Here is a 22327-nt window from a genome sequence, read left to right as displayed (position 1 = left end):
TCGAACGTGAGAGGCGAGTAGCGAGAGGCGATTGCAATACCGCCCTCCCTCCCCCTTGAGCTCTGTCAAGAGACCATTAATTTTCTATGTTTTTTTTCCTCATTCTTTTGAGGCTTAATAAATAAGGTAAGGGAGGATGTAGTTTCGAGTTCTTTTTGTTGCTCCGGGTAAATCTCGATTTTGAGCAGAATATTTTATTATGCGTTTCAGTGAAGCTGGTCCGTGGAATTTCAAAGCGTTTGTATTGTGAAGTTGCGCATTTTTTACTTTACCGTTCGTATTGCTGGTTTCCAAATCATTCCCAAGAGAATGAAATGACAAAAGAAAAGACAAGGTGGCCATGTTGAATGATATAAAAAAAGCCAGACTAATGTCGAATTTTTTTGTTGGCTGTGAAAATTTGTGAATAGTTGGGCACTGAAATTAGGTTTACCCTGTATAAACGAGTTTGTAATCAAGGAACATAGCGGTAATTTGGAACTCAAACAGTCTATGGTAACCTATCGACCAATGTTTATAGATTGCAAAATCTGATCATGGGCTACCCGTGTCAGAGCTTGGTAATGCCAACGTAAAGGAATGGGCATACATGACGTCATAACCAAGTGTTCCAGTCCTGTCGCCATGGTATCAGACGCTCATAAAAATGTAATAAAAATCACGAACAAACAAATAAGGGAATTTGAAAGTTTGTGAAGCTTTTAAATCAAACGACAATTGAAATCAAAACTGCCTCTCTTCACAGTGCTCTTCAGAATTACTAACTATTAGGAATAATGAGAATAAATTCAAATTTTTTTTGAGTTTGTTGATTGATTTTGAATGTATTTAAGAATTCAAGGGCTTTTGTTTTGTTTTGGTCGTAATTGCTAATTAACGCTAACGTTATTGATGTTCTAAGTCCCGAGAACAAAAGGTCGAGCAAACAACGAATACTACGTGAGTTGCAGAGTGATAATGGACAATGAGTGTTCACAGGGATGGCAAACGAGTGAATATCTTTCACAAGCGCAGGTAGCGAAGAATGTCTTCTTTATGCTTTATTGAAGCATCAAAAAGAAACCGCCAAGGTGAGAGATTTGTATTTGCCAAGAAACTGAACCGCTCGACGCTACACGAGAAAGAAACTCTAGATAATTCAATCGATGACTCAGCTTTTTCAAGCTGACAGCGGAAGGAATACTTCTCGTATACTCTTTCAAATCCTTTAGAAGATATTTCACTCAAAAGGTGTTTATTTTCAGAGCAAATTTTACCTTGGTTCATAACTTGGTGGAAAATATTCTGTCTTGCTAGTGAAAAATGGACGAGCAGACAAGACGACGAAAAAAAAGCGCCATAGAACAACCACTTTTATATCGCTTCCCTGAAGATCTCATCGTCCGAGAGACTGTTCCAGGACAGGATACTTCGCAAGAGCTTGAAGATATTCTCCACTCAAAGATTAAATTCGACGTAAACTATTACAATGATTATGGTCACACGGCGTTAGGGACTTCTGCTTTCGTTGGCAGCTTAAAATGCTGTCAAATTCTGGTTCATCTCGGTGCTGAGGTGACCAAAAAAGATGCTGATGGCTGGACCGCTCTTCATTATGCTTTGGCTCGTGGGTATTTGGACATCGCGCGCTATTTGATTCTTAATGGCGGGAATTTGTTCTCAGTGAATAGCGATGGAGAGAGGGCATTGGATTTTGTTGACGATGAGGAAATTAAATTGTCTCTTTCGAAATATCAAGAACAATGTTCTCAAACACGTGCTGAGCTATAAAGACAAGTTTATGTTACGTCGGTGTAAACACATATGAAATAAGCGGTTTTCGTTTTCATATGAGTGTGAAACGATAGAGCAAATGCGTGTAACCTTACTGTTGGAAATCTATTGGAAATCAAAAAAGCTTGTTTAATATTTATTTATGAATTATTTATATTTATATTTATGTTTGTTTATTTTTGAAGAGTATGAGTTATGAAGAGTAAATAAATGTTTTTTTTTATGATTACGATGTAAAGTCACACTTGCCTTAATTATCACCCAGATACCATCCTTCTTTCTTTTCTCCTTCCATTCTATTTTCATTCTTCCTTTTATTTCTATAATATTTTTCTTCCACCCAACCATCTTTCCTTCCATTCCACTTAATAATTCTGCGGTGTTGGTATCTCATGACGACAGTCGCTTAGCAACCAAAATAACTTTAATTTTAGTATAGCTCAGTTAGAGAGTAATTCGAAAGAGGAATTGAGTTACTAGAAAGCGAGTCAGTACCTTTCTTATATGAATAAAATTTATGCTGGTGAAGAAACAAGATCAAATTGTTGGAAGTTGTTGAATTCAGTTAAGGTTATTTTATCAGTATGTTTTAGCTTAAACAACTATGATTATAGTCCGTAAGATAGTATTTTTAGTTCTAACTATGATGTCGTTAAAAAGAAAGAAAAATAGATGGGGAATGGCCGAGGAAATCAAAATTATAAACTAACTAAAAGTTATTTTTATTTAGCAATATTTACTAGTTTGAAAATAAAATACAGATTTCTTGCGTAATAAAGTGCATTGTCTTTTAACTCTAGGCCTTTTGTAAAAGTTTTTAAAAGTCTTTAATTTTAGCGGTTGGTCGTTGACTTAATTAAAGCTTTAAGCGAACGATAAAGTTCAAGTGGTTTATTTGGTTATGCTTTCAAATCCAATACATCTACTCTTCATCAATAATGAATAACTTCTTGTAAGCTTGTGGTTGGAAGCCCTGTTTAATGATGGAAATTTCAATTCCACTCTTCTTTGGGCTTACCGCCGGGTTGGTTACGAGTTTACACACACACGAAATTGTTTGTAATTTCTGTGTGTTTTGAGGACTCCGCCTTTTGTATAGTCAAATTAAAATGGATATAACCCTTAAATGCAAAAACAAGGAATCCTAAAGAACGTGCGGCCTGGGATACAGAGGTTATATATACAGAGATGCTAAGTCTGCTAAGCATTGTAATCAGGATCTCAACTTGTCTTAGAGACGTTGATGCATTAGAAGTTTTCAGCATAGGCCCTTCCACCTGAGTTCAATGAATACATAGTCATAGGACTTAGATTATTACTGCTCTAAACTCATGAGCCTACCTTAAGTGCCAGAATCCATTGCAGATAATTTGTGGTTGCAAGGTGAGAAATCCCGTAATGTAAATAAGGTACGTGGATGGTTATATATCAGGACCCAATAGCATCTTTAACATTGTTCTGTGTGGACTACGTGCATGGCTACGATGTTCGGAGCAGTTCTGCTGGTAACTTTGTTCACAGCCGCACTTTCAAGGTAATATTAGATTTATTTTATTTAAGTTATTTAAGTTAATAGAAAATGAAGGTGGTAAAAAATGAAAAAAACACACACACACACACACACACACACACACACACACACACACACACACACACACACTGAAACTCGGAGAAGTCAGTCTCCAAAGCCGGCATTTCAAGGCACGGACGTACGAACGAGATAGATAAAGCTGCCATACACTAACTTAGCTGGATCAAGCAGATTGCTTTAATAGCCGTAACATGAAAAGGAAACTTGCCTATGATTTTTATTGCCGTTTCTAAGCATTTCGAGTAATAATTCTTATAATTGAACTCATATTCATATTAGCGCCAAAATCAATTAAGACTACAACTGATAAAAAGTAGCGGTTCAAAACTCACTCTTTTTTGATCTGATAAAATAAGCGTAATTCAAAAAGACACAAACAGGGAAAATTTATAGATGGGATTACTATAATTAGCATAATTGAATTCATGATCCAGTTTAACGCCAAAATGAATTTAGGTTAAAACGTTGTGTTGCAATGACATAGCATGTCATGTTATGCGGACAAGTGGTATACGATCGCAAATTGGTTATTTCCTATATTATATATTTTTTATTCTCATCTAACTAAAATTGATTAAAATATCTTTGGAATTAAATTTATGTTCACATACCATCAGGAATCCAGTTAAGTGCTGTTGGAAAACTTCAACCAAAAAACTAATTAGCCTTGATTACAAATATTAGATTCTTCATATATCTTTATGATATACGGTATTTTCTTATTTTTAAAATACTATAAAAATACTCGTGGAATTTTACTCGAGAGCTCACTGACATTCCATTAGGAATCCATTTGAGTGTTAGAAACTTTATGCTATACCAAAGTCAGTTCAAAAATAATTACTTAATTTGATTGACTGTGTTTGGCTTTATGTATTATAATTTTTGTGAATTAGCGCTGTCCATTCTTTCCAATTCTCTTCTTCTTTTTTTTTTAAATTTAGTTTAAGAAATCATTATTTTTTGAAAGATGATCTCCTCATTCCATTGGGAACCCAGTTAAGTGCATATAGAATCACACACTGTGGCAAAAACGTCAGTTAAAGGCAAACTAAAAGCCGTCTTTGTTGTTTATAGTCCGAGTGAAGTCAACCTGCTACGCTAAATTATCCGCCTAGCGGGGGCTCTAATCATAACAATTGTAAAACAACGTTAAGACAATCATCTTTAACGTCAATGGTTGCTTCAACGACACACATAGCCGATAAAAATAATAAAATGGCTGAGGGACTGAGAAAGAGAGAGAACGAGTCAGTAACAAAATATCGAGTATCAAACAAATAAAATAAATAAATAAATGAATGTCTGAATGATTTTATTCTGTATTTTTATATCTTGATGTTGGCCCCAATGGCCTCGGAAAGCTTGGTGCTTAATAATATTTTAGATAATTATAGCATAAGATGAAGAGAATCACAAAGAAGTAAACTGGTTTTTTTTTTTTTTTTTTTTTTTTTTTTTTTTTTTTTTGTTTTTTTTTTTTTTTTTTTTGTGATTCAATATTGTTTTATCATATCTTATTAAAATCAGAATCCTATTAACTGTTATAAATGAACTTTAATTAAGCCCATTTAGAGCCAGAAAAATGTATTAGTTGTTAAGTTGTCATAGACCAAACCCAATGTATTGCTAATATTAATGATTAATTGAATTAATTGGTTGGTAAACCTGAGGTAAATTATTTTTATCCTGAATACCTGCTTAGTTATTTATTCGCAAAGCCAAAAATGACCAAATATAAAATCCCACAGATTGTTCCTATTTTATATGCTAATGAAGAAATAGAAAATGCTCGCGTGCTATGTACTTTCGTAAAGTACGCGCTTCCAACCAATCATAAAGCGTTAATGACACTAGTTATTATATAATTCCACAGTGGTAATCCGTGCAACCGAACGGGGAACGAGCTCGTCGCATGGCTAAAGAATGGATACGACAATACTGTCAGACCGAACGAAACGGGTAAGAGTAAAGAAGCAAGTTTATTTAGAATAATTATTAGTTATTATATTTAGGTTCACATGGTTCTAAAAACTTGAGTGCCAATCATTAAAATTGTTTAATTGTGCAACTACAAAAAACATCTATTATATATCTGAAGTTAAATCAAACGTGGGGCGGTGATTCACCTTTACTTGGTTTCCTAGAAGTTCTCTCGCGGAAACCTACGAGCTAAGCGTTCTGTCTCTATATTTGTAGGAGCTGCCGTTGCCGTTGATGTTGAAGCTTATGTCTTCTCAATGGGATCATTCGACGAGCAGAAAATGGTTATTAATGGTTTTCAAGCATTCCCAAGAGAATTAAATAACAAAAGACACGGCGGCCATGTTGGAGGATATAACAAAAGAATTAATTGACAATTCTTTTGTTAAATTCCTCCAACATGGCCGACGGTTTCAGCATGATGGCGTCATTTGACTACATTTCCAAAATGCATCGCGAATATTTTCTTCTTATTCAAATTTGTATTTCTTCATGAGAAAAGTAAGACAATTAGTGCTTATTAACTGGACAATAGAAAGTGTGCAAGGGATTCTGGTAGTTGTAGGTAATGACGCCATAATGCAAATGTCCTATTGATTAATATTAATGAATAATAATTTTATCATGATGTGAAAAATAGCATAGAATAAAGGCCTGGGCCGGGTTGTTCAAAGCTGGATTAGCGCTAATCCAGGATTAACTCTATAGGTCTTATTAAGAGTTAACCCGGGATTAGCACTAATCGGGCTTTGAACAACAGGGCCCTGCAAACAAGTAAAATATTATTGGACTCAACTAGTAAAGAAAGACATCATACAAAAGAAAATTTAATTTGGCTATTATTTTTAGGAGAGAGTGGCATGATGAATGGAAAACTGGTTAATTTTTACTTTACCAAAAAATTTCCCGCGCATGCAAAAAAATACTACTATTCGGTTTAACCTTAATTAATATATCCATCTTATCAATATCATAGGAATTTTCAATGGACATGTTCTTCAGACAACGCTGGACCGAACGTCGGCTTTGTTACCAGGCCCGACCTGGAAAAGGGCCCAATCAGAGACTTGTCATTAATCCTGTTTTAGTCAGCAACGTTTGGAGACCTGACATCTTCTTTAAGAACAGTAAAATAGCTCGATTTCATGATGTACCGAATTCAAATGTTATGTATGCGATTTCTCCAAACGGTGATGTTCTTCTTAGTGTAAGGTAAGTGGGCTCCAAGTGGAATACTTAATGACGAAGTACTTCAAATACTCTCGATCCCAGAGCCCTGTCACTCTGATAGACCTTATTCGTGGTGTGTGACGATGTTTTCCCATTTGAACGTGAAAAGCCTCTAGGGGAATGAACAGCTATTGTTTCGAAACTCGTCGGGATATCATCGTTATTCCTTTCGTATCCTTTGGGATACTCACGAATTTTTCAAAGAATAAAAACAAAATAAAATGAATCCCCTAGAGGTTTGTCACGCTGAATTGGGAAAACATTGTCACGCCACGAATAAGATCTATTGAGCATGCTCGAAGAAGCATGCGTAGAAAGAATAACATTCAGGGCTTTGGAAATCTCATAACTAATTTTTAAAATGATTAAAATGCCTTTGGTCTTTAAATTTTCCTTAGCCTGCGAAACGGCTCTCCCCATCCCCCTCTCCCCAACCCCCCCTCCCCAACCCCCTTCTCCCCAACAGACCCCCTCTCAGGAGGGCTGTTTTGTAGACTAAATTTTCCTCTAAAGAAATATGTTTATCAAATCCAAAAAACTATAGTATCTTTGAGGCTTTCGCGTTCAGACATGATAAATTAAATGTAAGATTACGGATAAAACGCGTAGAATTTTTAAAAAAAAGAAGACATTTCGGCTAGAACTAGTGATAGCCTTCATCTCAGAAAAACTATTCATAATTAAATGCAAAAAAGGCAACGACTGTATATATGGGCTTTCTGTTGTTTATGAATCAATTATCTCAAATCGTTCCTTTTAGGATAACTACGACGCTTGGATGCCAGATGGATTTTCGTCGCTTCCCTTTCGACGTACAGCACTGTGATTTTCAAATAGGCAGCTGTAAGTTCGTGTTTTTCATTTTCCCGTCATCATGAATGGTTATGCATTGCGTTTTAGCGTTTACACGCCCTATTTGGTAAAACCAACCAGCTTCGCATCGAAAGGTGTCGGTTTAACGTTCATAACCCGTGCATAGAAGTATGCGGATCCATTAAAGGTGGTGATACTTTTGTGCGTTGCACTGTAATGTATCTGTGAATAGCTGACTTATAAAGGAGGCTAAACCTGTACAAATGAGTCTGTGGTCTTCAAAAGCAGCGGTATGCATCGAATTCGAAACTGGTTTATTACACTTTTAAGTTTTGCACTAGTTACTCTCCCTCCTCTCCCACTCGCTCCGTGTCAATGGGACGTCATTCTCATTCTCATAATTTTCATATTATTTCAGATGGAAATACTGAGGATGATGTTATAATCAGGTGGAGAGGAGAAAAAGGCGTGATCATTGCAGACTCAGTTGAAGTACTACAATACACGATCTCTAACATTACCACCAGTAATGCAAAAGTAGTCTACAACACAGGTAACCCATAAATATAATTAGTTGGCATTCATCCACATTCATCCTAAACTGCAGCTTCTTCTTATTGAAGGCATTCATGCATAGACGAGAATGTAACCTTTTAGTTACATTCTCTCACATCATTATTATTATCATCATCATCACCATTGTTATTATTATATTTTTTTATTAGCTATAAACTCTTGGCTTTTCTCAAAGAAAAGTCTGAGTACGAGAAAGGGCACATCGTAATTGTTCTTTCAATTTTCAGGGACATTTTCGGAGCCCAAAACGGTGTTCGTCTTTTCTCGTCGTTTGATGTACTACATGTTTGGATATTACGTCCCAGCAGTCCTTATCTGTGTCCTCAGTTGGATCTCTCTCTGGATTGATCCCCGCTCCGTCCCTGCTCGAGTATCATTGGGGATTATTACGATTCTTGCCATGGGCAGCTTTCTGCACGGTAGCAGTGGACCGAAGGTGTCTTACGCCACTGCTCTGGATATCTACATCATTACTTGTTACGTGTTCGTGTTCGCTAGTCTGTTGGAATATGCCATGGTGCATTATGGGTTGACGTGTTGTGAGAAATTAGGAATTGTGGAGGTAAGCGGCATCATGGCTGATTGCATGTTTTCTCTCTTCCTTCTCTTCTTCGTTTTTTTCCTTTGCGGATTTTTCTTTTGAAAATTTGCGCTCTTTTGAGCTTCCGCATTTTTTGCACTATAGCTCCCCCATTCAGAAGCTGTGGTTATAATTTATCTGCTAACCTTTTCTAAGATAGGAAACTTGGTGCATTTTGGTCTAGCTTGGGTACAAACATCTTTACTCATATGCCTTTCATATGCCTTTCACGATGTTATTTAAACCCAAGCTAGACCACAATGCACCATGTTTATCGAACCCAGAAAACGGGCCTATTACAAGGCGAATAGGTTTTGACTATATTTTTTCCTCTTCAAGAAAAACACTGTCTTTACCAACACCGAAGTAGACCAGAACGGCAACGTACGTGACGAGAATTCTACAAGCATTTCTATGGCAACCATAGGTTCAAATACAGGGCCTTCCTTAAATAAACGATTTCAGCAATGCAAACTGAGTTACTTCAAGTTCAACGCTTTCTCCTTAGAAAAATATGCAAGGATTGGGTTGCCTGTGGCTTTTGTACTTTTTAATTTTGGCTACTGGTTGTACTACTATGCGTAGTAACTTCCTATAGGATTTGTATATCTATCGATACAGAATACTCAGGACTACAGAAGATCAAGACTGGGTATCCTGTGGAAGCAAATCAGAGGAGGACTGAAATTTCATTGGTATACCATTCCTTCTCTCAAGGAAGAGTGGGTTGCCTGTGGTTGTTGCTCAGTTTTAATAAAGATCTTAGAGAAATATAGACTGGGACTCCTGTGGGCAGAGAAAAGAGGAAGACGATGTTATGATGGATCACAAGGTATCTATTTAAGGATAATGGACATAAAATAAAATGAGACGAGAGAGAAGGCAAAGGGCATGTCAATCAATCGAGCAAACTTTGCTCTCCACAGTCTAGAATAGACAACGATTGCTCCAGTACAACACAGAATCCATCGCAAATCGTGTTACTACTAATACCCTACAGTATTACACAGTATTACAGTATTAATATTTATAAAATGACTGTTATGAATGTCGCGTTCTGATTGGTTTGGAGCGCGTGCTTTAAGAGAGCACATTGCACTCGCGCGCACTTTCCGTTGCGTCATTCCTATCTATTATTGTAATTTGTATTTCATAAAAGAAATAAAAAACTTGCTTGCTGTGCTGTGTGCCGTTATAAAGCACTTGGGGATTGGCAGAACACTCGAGAAGTGTCCAGAAGCACTCTATTTCTTCAATATATTTAGGCACTGCCTAAAAGCGGAGCTCCCGATACGCAAGTCTCAGGGAGCCCAATTTGAATGAAACTGAAAGGTAAAAATAAAAAATCGGGAAAAAAATCTTCAATTATTTTTTATTCGAGATGAAATTATGAGTTTCAAGTTCTCTGTTGCTCAGGGTTAGCCTCGACTTTGTGCAGGATATTAATGTGTTCCAGTAAAGGTCTGTTGAGTTTCGAAGTGTATTGTTGAAGTTGTGCATTCTTTACTTTACTGTTGGTATTTGTGATTATTTAGACACTGATACCAAAGCCTTGAATTGGGGAGAAAACGACGCCTTTAGCAGAGTAGACCATGCATCCGTTTGTCCCGACCTTTGGGTAGATTAGCTTAGATTATCGTGTGAGGTTTGAAAATAGGCGATATGAGCGCATATGAACAAAGTTAATAGAGGGGAATGGTTATGAAACCTATTGTTATCAGGTCTTTGATGTTGAACCGGTCTTGACCGTGCACAAGGTTTGATTTTTGCTCATCTAAAATTGCAAAATAAGTAAACATAAACTTCGTCTATGGGATTATTGTAAGGGATATTCAAATATCTCTTATAAGTCTTTAAAGTGTATATCAGGTCTAGAATTTTTTTACGGTTTTGGCATCTCTAGATGATATAAATAAATATTCCAAAAAAAATTTTTCGAGTTCGAATTTTTTTCACCTCGAAATCAGCCTTCAAAGTTAGATTTCTGGCGACGCCCAGTCGTGTTGGCCGTGTTTTGGGAGACTGGTAACTAGTGACGTAAATTCGAGAACCGAGAAAAGCGATTGTCAAGGATACGAGTAGACAAAGTATTGTAAACATTGACGCGTTAGTGACTTTCATTCCTTCAAAAAACATAAATTTCAATATGTAATTTCACAAGATGGCTACGAACTATTACGGGAGTGATTGCAGCTCTGAAAGCGAGATTTTCAAGTATATATTCAGAGGAAGAGGATGGAGAAATAGAGGACGAATGCCATCAACATGCTGAAACACACGAGTCAGATGATAGCTACCCCAGGTCTGAATCTCACGAATTGGTAGGACCATATTCTTCAGAACCACTTGCTGATGCGGACTGGCTCAGTGAATATAACGAAGAAATTTCAAAGATCGAGAAGAGAAATGAAACGCTTCAAGAAAGATTTGATGGCGTCACGCCGAATAGCGCTTGGTACGTAACTATCAAGATCTAGCTACAAGCTCACTCTTTTTGCAAAATATTTAGTTTCGTTTTGATTTTTTTACTAACTCGCAAATCTAAACGTTTCCTCTTTTAGGTGTAGATGCGGTCATTGCAAGAAAGACTTACTTCAAAAACCTCAAGAGTGTAATTGCTGTCACGAAATAGAGGGTTGTCTCGAGTCACTGAAGTCTTCCGAAGTGCTCGAAGAATTGGAAGTACCTCCCATTTGTGTGACCTTACATCCAGGGTTTGAGCCGGTTTGTTTAAATCGCTGGTCCCTACGTTCATCATGTGCCAAATACCGCACTATCGACGGATATAAGTATAGACAAACTGGCAGCGAAGAAGAGTGAGTAAATCCTTTTTTTTCTTCTAAGCTTAGTTTTAATTACATGGGCCCAGAACAAGTAAGATAACTATGACTAATGTTTTCTTCCTTATTTTCTTATATCTTTTACTGTTCACGTGCTTTACAAGTCATACCATGCCGTTTTAAAGTATTACTTATTTCCATGATAATGATGTAAATAGCAATTGTAACTGACAGTTGGTTATTTCAAGAATATATTCTTGTTTGTTTGATAAGTTTATATACTAACAAATTATCATTTCATATTTTAGGCTTCTCCGTGCAACAGCTTACAGGGAATTCACCCAATTGGTTCATGGTTATCAAGGAGGAGGATCCAAGAGAATCCCACTGCCTGCTTGTGCTTGTCATGGTTATCAAGGAGGAGGATCCAAGAGAATCCCACTGCCTGCTTGTGCATACCACTCGATAAGAAAACAGTTTCCTAGCACCGATTTTTGTGGATACGAAGATAACGAGTGATACATATTATATTATAAACAGAACATTGCATTAGAGTGATTTTACTTGAAGCATGAAAAAAATTGCACTACATAGTAGTAGATATTCACTGTTTTCTTTTGTTTTACTTCGACTCTCCTCACTAATTATACAACTTTGTATCATGGGTCTAATAGAAATGACTCAAATTGCCTTTATGAGGGTTGTTTTGTATTTGTCACTTTGTATTGCACTTACAACTATAATAAAAAATTATAAAATAATTAATTGTAAAAAGTATTACAAAATGATACATTTCTACATATTAATATAAGAGTGAAGTCACTAAACCAGTGAAATGGATAGTAGACTAATACACCTTAGCACTGAGACTCTAATGCCATTGTTTTCTTTTGTGTCTATTTGACTATTACACCTTAACAAGTAATTTCTATTTCACGGGTTTAGTAACTTCACTCTAAAAGCAAGAGAGTATTAACTGCTTTTCTGGTTTTTAGGGCAGTCTTTCACATTCTTGTGTCCTTTCATGGGATTCTTGCAATGAGTGCAATGAGGGATTGATTTCTCTATCCTGCCTTCTCCAATCTTCTTTGTTTTCTTAATTTCGGCAGCTTTGGCTTCTTGTTCAAGTACCTGTGATACTGATAAAAGTAATGCACAAATTAGCATGAAGTGAATAGTTGATGACAAAATTGTTAGTTTATATTATACTTCTATTATGTTATGACTGTTAGATTATTCAACATATTAGAAATAAACCTTCATGACTTAGACACAACAGTCTAATTATGAAGAAAGATCTATAGTGAAAGCACTGAATAAGGACTTGGTGATATTTGAACACTGAAACAGAGTGCAGTCAGTATAACCAGTGAAATAGTACAAAATCTAAATAGTAGTAATAATTAGCACAAATTCATTTGTTTTCTTTTGTTTGGTTAGCACTATTCAGTGCTATTCAGCTAAGCAAATTTCACAGGTATGATGATGGCACTCTTCAAACTTAGAAACATCAATGGGAAATAACATCCTACTCACATGGTGTTGTGGGTGGTACATTGTCTACAACCATACTCTTTCTTTTTTTACAAAGCCACAGTTTTACTTTCTTTTACCAGCATCGTGTTCATTAATGGTGGGGTCATTTCTTTTAATTCTTTCTGTGCCTCTCTTAACATGTCTTCTTTCTGCAATGCTTCGAGAAAAGTGATGTATATCTCTTCCACATACCCTATTGATAAAAGATAAACAATAACATGTATACAAGTATTTTTTGACTTTTTGTTAAATCAGATGTGCCGAAATAGCAATTCTTACCATAATCTGGTTTTATTCTCACATCTCTTACAGTAGCCTCCCCATTTTTAAACTTCGGATAAATAAATCTCACTTGGTCTGATCCATCTGGCTTCTTTTTTGTCTCTCTAATGATATTGTAGTTGAAGTGGCTTACAGCAAGTATTTGTCTTGGAAGGAAAGAAAACAAAGAGAATGATTATAACAAATTATTATTCTTATTATTCGAATATCTTAGTTTGATTTCATTTGTTTCTTTATTTTGCATATTGCAATTCAAGTTTTTGCAAGAATGCAAATATTTAGTCATGCATTTATGTCTTATTTCTTGATAGCTTTTATATGAGAATAATACTATGATTATAATATTAGAAAAATATATATAGCAAAAATACATATTAATACAAGTTATACACAGTACTAGATACCTGCAATACATTCCAGGGAAAGAGAATGCAATCATTTTGGGACAAAACTGATTTAGTAGTGAGTGAAATCCCTCGAGGCAACTTGTTTGCGATAAAGGAGAAGCCTGTTTAATGCCAGCAACAATTCCTTTTTTGCTCAATGCTTTGTCCAGTTTCTCATATGCCACAGAATCTAATAAAGAAAAATAACATAATTATAACAGTCAAATAGGTGCTAGGTACTAGGAGTCAACTTTTCTGGGCTAGAAAAATTCAATTTTATGCACCAGGTTTGGGATTTGCAAATAAGAAGTGGGAATTGGAGTTGCTCAAAAACATAACTAATTTGAGAGCATGGGATTTGGCCAGGAAATGGAATTTGGATCACTCTTCCAAAACCGTGTGAACAAAACAGTGGTGACAAATTTTGAAATTATCAACATAAAAATAGAGAAAGAGTACCAGGGATAAGCCATTTCCTAGGTGTTATGTCATCGGCATGTGAGCACTTATTGAACAGAGGGTCAGGTAGATCTTTATGCCTATTAAGAATGTGGCTTTTGAAGGAGTTGAATTTTGACCAGATGATTCTTCCGGTTCCACAGACAGTTGATGTCGCACTCCAATGGAGATGGTTTAAGCAAGGCTGAATCCAGTCCTTGATTAATTCACATCCTTTTTCTCTTGCAACTTTGTTCAGAGCCTTCTTGACAGCTGCAAATTAAATGCAATATATTACTATTATTATCATAATATACATATGCCATTAGAATAAATGTATTCATAAACAATCATTCTGACTCCAAAGGTGACATGAAAACAGGTATAGTTGACCAAGAGATATTCAAAGATAACTGTAGTAAATATTTACTAATATTTGCTTTGCCTTCATTAAATAAGTGGTGTAGAGGTTTAAAATATGTCACACCAATAATTAATAAAATATGATATTAATAATAATACCACTAGATATTCATACATTTCTTTAGGTGCCAAAGATCAAAATAGTGAGTAATATTTGGCAGCTTTTCTCGCATGTGTTTGGCAATGGAGAGATGTCTGTCAGATACGAAGGTGCCAATTGTAAGGCCAATTTGAAGAAGGAAGTTGATGCTCCTATTGAAACCAACGCACTCCATCGCCGTACTGCTACCAGTTTCATTTCTCTAAAAGGAACAATGGCACAATGCAAAGATTAGCATTAATTATCTTATAGAGTCAAATAAGAATGTGTGTACAGAACATAATGAATGTAAAGTCAACAAAGTGCTTTTTTACAAGTTTAATTCTCACTACCTGTTTTGGCAGTAAGGACAGATATAGTAGAATCATAACATCCAATGATGATAACATATCTGTACGAGGGAAAAATGAATAATGTTCGGCAAATTACAAAGAAAGATTGAGTATACTCCAAATTTGGCGCTGTGCCCCATGCTGTCATGCCTGGCATCTCCAGATAGTGTTAGGGGCTCTGGCAGTGACTTTACTTCACTTAGCATTACTTTTTGGTACTTTTTCCAAAACAGCAGGATGGAAGGAAACAGCTTTTCCTAAAATTCAAAAAATAAATTTACATGGAAAATAATTCTCCTACTTCTCAGGTACAGAGCCCTTGTTTGCATTACTCAACTAAATTCAACTATGATAGATCATTTTTATAAATAAAGCATTTTGTAAACATTGCGTACCCCTTGATGTTTAAAGAAAGTAGTAAGTGTGATGCAGGCAACTCCCATGTGCTGAAATAGCCTGAAAACCTTGCTTGCAGAAGCACCTACAGTTAGGACAGCAAAGCAGAGGAGAATATTACCAGCTGGGATCTTAGTGCCTGTCATGTTGGGTTGGCTTCTCCAAGTATTTTCCTTCTTTGGGCATCTGGGGTTTTGGCATGTAGTAGTGATATTGACCATAGTCCCTACTTCTCGGTATGTCACAACAGGGTTTTCAGTCTTGCAGGAGTGGCAGAAGGAGAACAACAATAACAGCTTGGACAAGAAGACAATGTACTTAGGCTCAGTTCTAGTGCTATAGTTGCTTGAATTGAATCTGTAAGACAAAACAACAGCAAAACAAATTATTTTTTGTCAAGATTTAAACTATAAAGATCAAATTTATTCCATACCTCTTTCCTGTCATATGCTCTTCATCCTCCGTTTCAATTTCTGTCTCTGTATCTGTGTAGGGGTGATAGTCAACGTCATCAGGGATACTCTCAGGCTCTTCCTCTGTAATGTCATAGTCAACTGTGTCCTCATCATCTTCCTCCACTTCCATATTTACATACTCATCGTCTTGTTCCAAATTCTCTCCGATCCTTTCTCCAAGACCTTCTTCATGGTCGTTCAGCTGTGTTAAATTACACTGAATACCACAGGACGATTTTGGAGTGGGTTCCTTTGCCAGAGAATCGATCTTGTTTTTTAAATCGATGCATTTATTATGTAGCAATCGTTTTTCTCCTTTGAGCTTTTTGCAAGCCAAGCAATCTGGAGTCTGGGTGCTGAAATCCCGCGCTGAAGAACAATCCTCGGCACTGATTACTGTATCAGGCTCCTCTGCATTGTCTACAGGTAACCTGTCTTCATTCTCAAGCTCTCTAACAGGTCCCATGGCTTCTCTGGACTCACCAGTACTAGCAGCGATCATGTCTCTAAGAATCTATATAGTAAACAAACGATAGTGCTACAGTTGGGGCATATAGTCCAATATGTGTGACATTTTTTTATTATCAATCGACGACTTACCTTTCGGCGATTTCTTTGAGAATTGTTGGCTTCAGCTGAACTAGTCGATGGAACTGGGTAAAGTTTTGGGTATGACACAATTCCGGTCTCATCCCTTACTAAGTGTGCCAGCTTTCTGTCGTCTTCTCCGAAAGAGTAACGCTGACTGTAGTCCTCTGGAGAAAAGTGCTCCGAGCATATTGCCGAAGTCGCCGTAGGCGTCCATTTTGCTCGTCTTTTCAACACAAAATCGACCCATCTTTTCCTTCTAGCCTTTGCTATTGGTCGGTCATCATTAAAATAAGGGATCGTATGAAGTTTTATGCCTTTCTTCGTTATATTTGAACATCCTCCAACCACGCACCTACTAGGCATATTTACAATACTTCGAAAGGCCGATCTAAACTGTGTCACCGAATTTACGTCACAGAAAAACTAGTGCCAGTCCATTAGCGTCTCCCAAAACACGGCCAACACGACTGGGCGTCGCCAGAAATCTAACTTTGAAGGCTGATTTCGAAGTGAAAAAAATTCGAAATCGAAAAATTTTTTTTGGAATATTTATCTATATCATCTAGAGATGACAAAACCGTAAAAAAATTCTAGACCTGATATACACTTTAAGTATTTTGAACTAGCAGCCAAAAGAAAGATTTTGGTCTGTTCACTAAGCCATTGCCAACAATGGTAAAACAATGGTAAAACAAAGGTTTGTGCAGGGTCACGCTTGAAAAAAGTGAACAAAGACCTATAACAATAGGTTTCATAACCATTCCCCTCTATTAACTATGATATGAACAATCGCAATAGTGAGTCGTCTAAAATTCGGGCTTCACGTGAGATAGAGCAGCTTTCGCATGACTGGGAAGTCGGTGGTTACGCTAGTCGTGACCCTGAAGGATTTTGATTTGAGGAGCACTGTGATTGGTTGAATCAGATGAAATCGATTCCTCATCGTGACCATTGGACCGACTTGGACAGAGTGCGAGGGTTTCTATATATATTTCTATATTTTATGTTTGGAAATTCATTGTAAATCGTCATAGAGTGTAATATATAACGCTATAGAAATTCATTAAATTAATAATAATAATAATAATAATAATAATAATAATAATAATATTATTATTATTATTATTATTATTATTATTATTATTATTATTGGTTTCCCCCTCTCATACGAAAACGACTCTATTTCAGAGTAAAAGTTGTGTTTCGGCCCGTCATTTTGAATTCTAAAAGGACCAGCACTGCCTCTAATTAAATATATTTTTCCTTTTATCTTATGTTATGTTCTATTTTAACTAAAACAACCTTCTTCCAGCTAAAAAATCAAGATTGTTATTGTTGCTAGAATGTCTATCAGTTATCGTTCCAAAAGCCGATTAAGCATCTGATCGCAAATAGACAGTCTTATGATAAAGTTTATCATGATTTACTAGTTTAGCACCTCGAACAAATAAAAGCACGCGGTGGTACTTGGACTGTGAACAGTCCCTCTTTTCCCTCCAGACTCAGCCGACTATTTTGGAACCACTGATATATGATGGAAAACACATTATTTTTTAGTTATTGCGTGTAAGCTGACATACACCTATCTTAAATAAGGTTGTCGGCCAGAGATCTGAAATCTTTGACCAAGATGAATCGTGAGTTGTGTTATGTGAATTCAAATACGATGGAGGACTGAAATCAGTCGCAATAAGCTTTATCAAGGGCGGCGGAGCCGGGGGGCCACAATATTTCAGTGTCCCCCAAAGATTTTCACCTTCCGCCGCCCCTGTTTATATCTAAATATGTCACCACTTTTGAGCAATGACTTGTGATGGTGAATTGGGCTCAATGTTCGGATTTTCGACCGTAGTCTCTTGAGATAGGTGTATAAATATCCAGCTGACCCTAATGGAAAGAGTGCATCGATACACTACTTTGCTAATGCTAATGCTAATTGTTTACTCAGGAGGCAAATTTTTTTATTTTATTATAAATTGGTGATTCTTTTTAGCTACTTGTAAAGAACTGAATGAAACGATATGTAACCAGTGTGTTACGAAATGCAGTTTTATTACGATCTCTTGAAACAGGTTGTAGAAATTTTGTTTTCTCACCAGTGTATTTCACCCATGGGAATCAAGATGTTTATTCATTTGCTCTCAGTGAGTTAATCAGCACGTGATTACTGAGCTGCAAAGGGCCTATTCAACAAATTTCTGAAAATTTGCCTCCTGAGTACCTAAACTGGAACGAGAGAAATTTAACATTAACAAAGTAGTGTATTGGCGTGCTATGAATATTTATTTGCTTGATCAAATGCATGCTGGATATATGAATTGCTTACTATCAATCACGTGACTTTTTGGAGTTGACTGGGGGGCAAACAAGCGGTTGACTGGGGGGGGGGGGGGCAAATAGCGAATGTTAAATCAAAACATGACAAAATAAGCCCTCAAACTATTGTATTTGACTATTTTCTCGACATCAAATCAGAAAACAAGAGATCAAAACAACCTCCAGGATTCTACAAGCCATCAAAAAAGAGCTACTACCGGAAGTGACGTCTATTGATAGCAACCTATTAATTAGAGAGTGTATAACTTAGAGATCACGTGGTCTGACAGTAAAAGTTAACACGACCGATTCAGTTAAGGTTGAAAGTATGGAAGCTGTTGCGTTGCACGACTTTACTCCAAGTAGTAGTAATGAAGATGAGCTACCTTTTAAAAAAGGTTCAATACTGAAGGTGAAGTTAAATTTACTTCTAGTAAAATCGGTTCTGCGCCGTTATCTGTTTCATAATTATACAGATTCAATATATCTTATTCATCTTGACATATCTTATTTATCTTTACACCAAAAAAACTAAAGTTGGAAACTAGTATTTTGCAATGACATACGCATGCAATTGCTAAGTAGGCTAGCGCTATTTTATTACATTGCGTCGTCAAGAGTCGTCAGTATAGTCATAGATGTTTGGAAAGCTTTGAAATCGCCTATTGTCAAGTCACCAGTTTAGTAATAGATAGATACTGTATGACAGTTGTGGTCTTAAATATTGGCTTTTCAGACGAACGGACTGTCTGCCTAGTCTAATGTTTTGCTCAGTTTCTCTTTAAAATCCATCATAAGATTATGCAAATCAAAATTTATCCATGGTTATGATTTTTATTGTTTTTTTTCTCGTGGATTATCTTTTGTTTTGTTTTTGTTCCCTTGAGTATTCTCACAAAAGCAATTATATTTTATTGCAAAGACATGTATTTGCCGTTCACGAGGTTGAGGAAAAGACTGGGTCGAGTCGGCATTACGGTTCATTGTGGGACTATTTTAGGGGACTATTTCCAAGACGGCGTCTATTTCGTCCCTTGAAACAATCCCAAAATGAGTGCAAAGTTTTGTAGGTCTACCGGCGGTTTACTGAGGTTTACTTAACTTACTAATTTGTGCAATATATTACAAAGTGTTTCACGGATATATTTGGTGTGCACTGTACTTATGTATGCAAATTTGTGCAATTTCTTACTAAGTTTTTCACGGGATATGGTATGCACTGCACTGAACGACTGAATATTTTTTGAGAACAAATTTGCAAGAACCTTTATGTGAGTGACAAGTAAAAGGGTGATGCTTTTAAAATACAGGATCCGGTTGTACGAATGCTGGATAGCGCTATCCGGCGGATAAATCCTTGTCCATTGGATAAGTCGATGATGTTATTCAATAATTTATCCACTGGATAAGGATTTATCCTTCAGATAGCGCTATCCAGGCTTCTTACAACCGGGCCCTGTATTCCAAAGTGTTGCCTCATGTTTAACCGTCATAGTCATTAACATATGGAAATATAAACTTTCATAACTTAAAGACCCATCACTTAAATGACGAAATACTTTCACAATTTACTATCTAAAGAATTAATTCTTTTTAAAATACTGTATGAAGGCTTATAGGCACTTTCTATTCATGTGAATCAGGTATTGAACATGACTGATGACAAAAATTGGTATAAGTCTGAACAAAATGGCAAAGAAGGCTTTGCACCCAAAAACTACATCCAAATGAAACCACATGGGTAAGCGATGACAAAAACTGCAGTTTTTTTATAAGTTCTGCAGACTTCTGCAGTTTTTATGTAGTGCACAACGTTTATCCCTGTACCCATTCTTGGGGTGCATTTTAGGCTCAGGTCAAACGTCAAACATCAAACATGCTTTTACGAATGAAATATATTTAATAATTTAATAAATTTAATAATAAAATTTGTGGCGACAAGTTTATTCCTATTTTCTCATCGTTTCGACGGCATCAGGCATCGTTCTCTGTAGCCTGCAGAGCAGGCGTTCTTTTGATGGGTTTGAGAGGAAGAATCGGGGTTTTGGGGTTCCTGTTTGGACCAAGGGCCCGCGAAAAAATGGGACCTAGCAAAAAAAGGGCCCCCTCCCCCTTCGCTTCTTTTTTGCTCGGTTTCAATTTTCGCTCGTTCCAAAGCTCCCCCAAAACCCCGTTTTTTCCCCAAACCCACAAGAACGCCAGGCTACGTTCTCTGGAGTGAAGAGATCAATTGAATTGCGAATACTTATAGCAATGTAGGAAACTTGTGGCCACAAATTTTATGATTAAAACTTTATAAACGAAATGTCTAGTTAATAAATTCAATAATAATAATTAAAACCTTGCCCCAGTCTCTCTTAGTTTCTCTGTCACTCCCGATCCAACATTGAATGCTGATAATTGTATTTTTAGCTGGTATTATGGAAAGATACGCAGATCTGAGGCTGAATGTCTACTCCTGCAGGAAGAGCATAATGGGGCATTTCTTATCCGAGACAGTGAGAGTACTGCAGGTAAAATAGTGTTGTAATGACAAATGGATTGAAATGCGTAAAGCCGCAAAAAAAACAAGCACATGTATTGCACATGAAATAATCTATTATTGTTTTTGTTTTGAAATTAATTCAGTGCAACTATTTTACTTGTAGGTGATTTTACACTATCAGTAAAGTGAGTACCAAGTAATAATTCATGTATAAATTACACGTGGCTCGGATGATCACGTTAATGGTGGTCCCGTCCCTAATTAACTAGAGACGTTAACAGAGGACCACGAGTTTATCAGTTGAATTACTATCAAGTGTTATCCTCTATAAACAAAGTTAATTTATTTATTTTATTTGTTTATTAAAAGAAAACGTTCAGCAGGCGTTCACTCGGGCTAACCGTGATCCACATCTCATACTAAATAGAGGCGTAGGTAGGCAGGGGGTTGGGGGGCAAGGGGACCAGGCCCTTCCCCTTCGTGGCAACAAAATGGCGGTTTTTTAAATTTGAGCCTCCCCGTACGCCCTTGGGAAAATTTTGGCTACGCACCTGCTAAACTAGAACTCATTTTTGCCAAATTTTGAAGTAAAACGTTTTGAAAACTTAGTGAAGAACAGTTAGCGATTTGTTCGCTCGTTTCGTCCGCTTTTATTCATTTGTTTGTTTCATTTGGCAAATGTCACATTTTCAGCCTTCGCTTCCAAAATTGTTCACATCTTTAATTGATGAATTCGTCGTCGGGTTTATTCTTAGGTTTAATAACAATGTACAACACTTTAAAGTCCTTCGAGATGGAGCTGGGAAATACTTCTTATGGGTGGTTAAGTTTAATTCCCTCAACCAGTTGGTGGAATACCATAGAGCAGCGTCTGTATCCAGATCTCAGACCATTTATTTGAAGGATATGCAAAACGCATACGAGGTACAGTATCTAAAATGTACATGCAGCTATTTCAGAAAGAATGTCCTATATAAGGCGGACACCTCTCCAAGGCCAACACCCCTGTAAGGCGGTCACCTCTCTAAGGCCAACACCCCTGTAAGGCGGGTACCTCTACAAGGCCAACACCCCTGTAAAGCGTGCACCTCTCTAATGCGATCACCCCCGTAAGGCGGGCACCTCTTCAAGGCGAAGACCCCTGTAACGCGGGCGCTGCTCTTAAGGCAAACACCCACTGTACTGACTGTTTTTTTTTGGCAAGTGTCGCGTCGTGCGTCTCTTTGACTTGTTGGGAAGCAAATCAAATAAAAAAAAAATG

The 22327-nt window shown here is 36.8% G+C and overlaps 3 protein-coding genes and 1 pseudogene across 4 annotated transcripts; 3 read left to right on the top strand and 1 right to left on the bottom strand.

The window, feature by feature from the left end:
* Positions 1-952: 952 nt before the first annotated feature.
* On the top strand, positions 953-1999 carry LOC116302458 (notch-regulated ankyrin repeat-containing protein). The gene is made up of 2 exons (XM_089037983.1): positions 953-1070; positions 1245-1999. Exon 2 carries the CDS (start codon positions 1303-1305, stop codon positions 1768-1770), a length of 468 nt encoding a protein of 155 aa, XP_088894109.1. The 5' UTR covers positions 953-1070; positions 1245-1302; the 3' UTR covers positions 1771-1999.
* Positions 2000-3245: 1246 nt separating this feature from the next.
* On the top strand, positions 3246-9725 carry LOC116302472 (glycine receptor subunit alpha-1). Its single transcript, XM_089038171.1, has 8 exons — positions 3246-3307; positions 5241-5326; positions 5564-5631; positions 6324-6559; positions 7338-7420; positions 7809-7943; positions 8194-8528; positions 8886-9725. The coding sequence occupies exons 1-8, from the start codon at positions 3249-3251 to the stop codon at positions 9129-9131; spliced, it is 1248 nt and encodes a 415-aa protein (XP_088894297.1). The 5' UTR covers positions 3246-3248; the 3' UTR covers positions 9132-9725.
* Positions 9726-11920: 2195 nt separating this feature from the next.
* LOC148906818 (uncharacterized) lies at positions 11921-15014 on the bottom strand (annotated as a pseudogene). The gene is made up of 7 exons (XR_016121305.1): positions 14824-15014; positions 14507-14693; positions 13990-14241; positions 13549-13720; positions 13142-13290; positions 12863-13055; positions 11921-12465 (listed from the first exon to the last, which is right to left on the bottom strand). The product of XR_016121305.1 is annotated as an uncharacterized LOC148906818 (transcript).
* A 3895-nt stretch (positions 15015-18909) lies between these two features.
* Positions 18910-22077, top strand: LOC148906817 (growth factor receptor-bound protein 2-like). Its single transcript, XM_089038143.1, has 5 exons — positions 18910-18993; positions 20225-20322; positions 20994-21094; positions 21230-21251; positions 21822-22077. The coding sequence occupies exons 1-5, from the start codon at positions 18910-18912 to the stop codon at positions 22075-22077; spliced, it is 561 nt and encodes a 186-aa protein (XP_088894269.1).
* Positions 22078-22327: the final 250 nt, after the last annotated feature.

The sequence above is a fragment of the Actinia tenebrosa genome, unplaced genomic scaffold (genome assembly GCF_029948245.1).
Source record: "Actinia tenebrosa isolate PJP-AT-01 unplaced genomic scaffold, QUT_ActTen_1.0 PGA_scaffold5__44_contigs__length_20552954, whole genome shotgun sequence".
In the NCBI taxonomy this organism is placed as follows: domain Eukaryota; kingdom Metazoa; phylum Cnidaria; class Anthozoa; order Actiniaria; family Actiniidae; genus Actinia; species Actinia tenebrosa.
This window is presented reverse-complemented; position numbering and strand designations above follow the sequence as displayed.